This window comes from Gadus morhua, chromosome 11, assembly GCF_902167405.1.
Source record: "Gadus morhua chromosome 11, gadMor3.0, whole genome shotgun sequence".
Lineage (NCBI taxonomy): Eukaryota > Metazoa > Chordata > Actinopteri > Gadiformes > Gadidae > Gadus > Gadus morhua.
In genome coordinates, this window is record NC_044058.1 from 9,794,883 (window position 1) to 9,797,382 (window position 2,500).

Sequence of the window (2,500 nt, forward strand, 5' to 3'; positions counted from 1 at the left end):
CTGTACGTTCAAACCATATGTCACGAGCTTCTGCATCATAGTCCTCCTTTCCTCTCCTTTTAAACATCGTTGTCAGGCGCCGTTGCCCTCACACAGCCTATCACCATGGCCCTAGCACGTGGAGTCGAAAAAATATCAGAATGAAAAGGATGTAAATCGATTTAAATCAAATGTGCACCAGAGTAGGCCTACCTGCAGTGATCCATCCGTGCATCGTATCGAGATCAATCAGCCAGCCATTCAGTTCACGAGCTACATTTTGGTCAATTTCGGCAACTAGGTCGTATTTAAAACTCACTGTTACATATACTGTCAGAAGTGTATCATCATAAAGTTGAATAATTTTTTTCTCGAACGTCCCGAAACGCGATATTTCAAATATGCAATGTCGGCTATCCGCTGTCACACTGACCACGAGCGGGGGACTTCTCGGGCCCAGGGGAGGGGGGGGACCGGGTGTTGCACGACGCCACCTGGGCGCCAGGTGATACAGCGACTGATAATTAAAAGCTGTTTTATCATTATCTGCTGGTTTGTGTTGGTCGCCCGAGTTTAGAGGCCACAGTGAAGGAGACTTTCACCGCCGGTTAGGAGCCGCGCGAGGGCTGTAAAGTTTATAGTCTCCGGGGAGCCTGTGGGGTCTGACTTCTCCCGATGGCACCAGCAGCTATAGGAACTCCGAGCAGAGCAGACAGTTACCTTCATAAGGCACACATAATATAGGCCTCATCTGTGAAAGGCTACTTCATAAAACTAGGCTTTCCTATTTTCCATTAAATTGGCAAGCGAGTGGCACTATTGCAAAGTCAATGAATGATATTGTCAACCAGAACAGACGTTTAAGGCGGAAGGCCTACAAAGCTATTTATTTAAAAACAGTTTTGTTTACAACAATGGGTCGACCAGGTTTACCGACGGCTGTTTTAAGTGAGCCGGGGTTTGTAAGCCTTTACCTAATATTATTTCCGAAAGTATAAATTACGTGGCTTGAAGTACTGATTTATATTGTTATTTTCCATCAAGTTTATTATCTAAATGTAAAACGGAGAAAAAACGAACTCTGTATTTGCTGTATGTCACCGTTAAAACCTGTCAGCACCTCCTTCAAATGAATCCCATCGTCAGTCAATTTGAATCCCCCTCTCCCGACGCGCTTTCCAGGTACGGAGGCGAGCTGCGAGAACGACGGAGAGGTGCTGCACATCCCCAACATCACAGACAACCCCTGCATCACCTGCGTCTGTCTGGTAAGCACACACACGCATACACACACGCACACACACACACACACACACACACACACACACACACACACACACACACACACACACACACACACACACACACACACACACACACACACACACACACACACACACACACACACACACACACACACAGGCTGCTGACATGCTGACCGATACGTTGATCTTTCATGCATGTGAATAATATTGTTTCTGCGGCTGCTGGGTCTCTCTGGCTGCCTGTTAGTTCTTCGAGGTGCGACACGGCGGAGGAACAAAAGCAGATTACGGCGCCTTATTTCTGCTTTGATCTTCTTGCCAAATTCACAGATTGTGCAGAGTCACCTCCGATGCATGCTGATAGTTATACTTACAAACGGACGATTGTGCTGCAGACACTTGTTTCTAATCACGTGTTTAAAGATAGATTTCATGGGAGATTTGTTTCAGGTTTTAGACTCAACATATTAAACTTTGCAAATGGAAAGTGCAGCAAATATCTCACCATTCTGGTTGTAAAGGCAGGAAACGCGGGCCTTATTCAGTTTGTGTTGTCGTCGTCGCTACCACTTTAGTGGCCACTGTGGGGGTTTTGTTTCTCTTTACAGAAGGCTTTCAGTGTAACAAGAGGTCAGGATTGTTTGTTTTTAAGAGACAGCCTCGTCGTCATTCAGTCTTGGTCCGGCCTGGTTGTTAAACACAGACGACAGAACGCTAGGGGACTCCTCCTGGAACATGTGCTCTCCGACCCCTGGCTGCCCCCCACTGTGGAGGTCATTGTTTTAGGGGATGAGAATGGAAGTGCAGGGCTTTTCTGTGTCAGCAAGCCCAAAGAGAGCGAGAGGGAGAAAGAAGGCATGGGGGTTTAAGAGGGGGGAGTTGGCTATAGTAGGGGGGGGGTCATCTTTTAAAATGTGTCATGTGACCAGAGGCTATTGGGGTTGACTTTGACAGGCATTTGCCCTCCATGAAAACTTCGGTTGAGAGAGAGAGAGGGAGAGAGTGGGCATGGATATGAGTGTCTGCACATATGTTTGTGTTTGTAAGTAACTGTGTGCACAATATGTTTCTGTGAGAGGGAGTGTGTGTAAATGAATGTGTATATGAATGTGTCTGCATATTTACAGGCATGTGTGCGTTCGTTGATGTGCGTGCATGTATGTGTGTTTGTGTTTGTGTTGGTGTGCGTATGTGTGTGTGTGTGTGTGTGTGCGTGCGCATCTGTGTGTGTGTGTGGGTGTGTGTGTGCGTGAGTT

General features: G+C 46.8%; 1 protein-coding gene across 1 annotated transcript in view; it reads left to right on the plus strand.

The window, feature by feature from the left end:
* Positions 1-2,500, plus strand: part of bmper (BMP binding endothelial regulator) — a 25,240-nt gene that overhangs the window by 1,214 nt on the left and 21,526 nt on the right. The window contains exon 2 of the mRNA XM_030369442.1: positions 1,162-1,247. Within this exon, the coding sequence (XP_030225302.1) occupies positions 1,162-1,247 (86 nt within the window). The remainder of the gene's footprint in view (positions 1-1,161; positions 1,248-2,500) is intronic.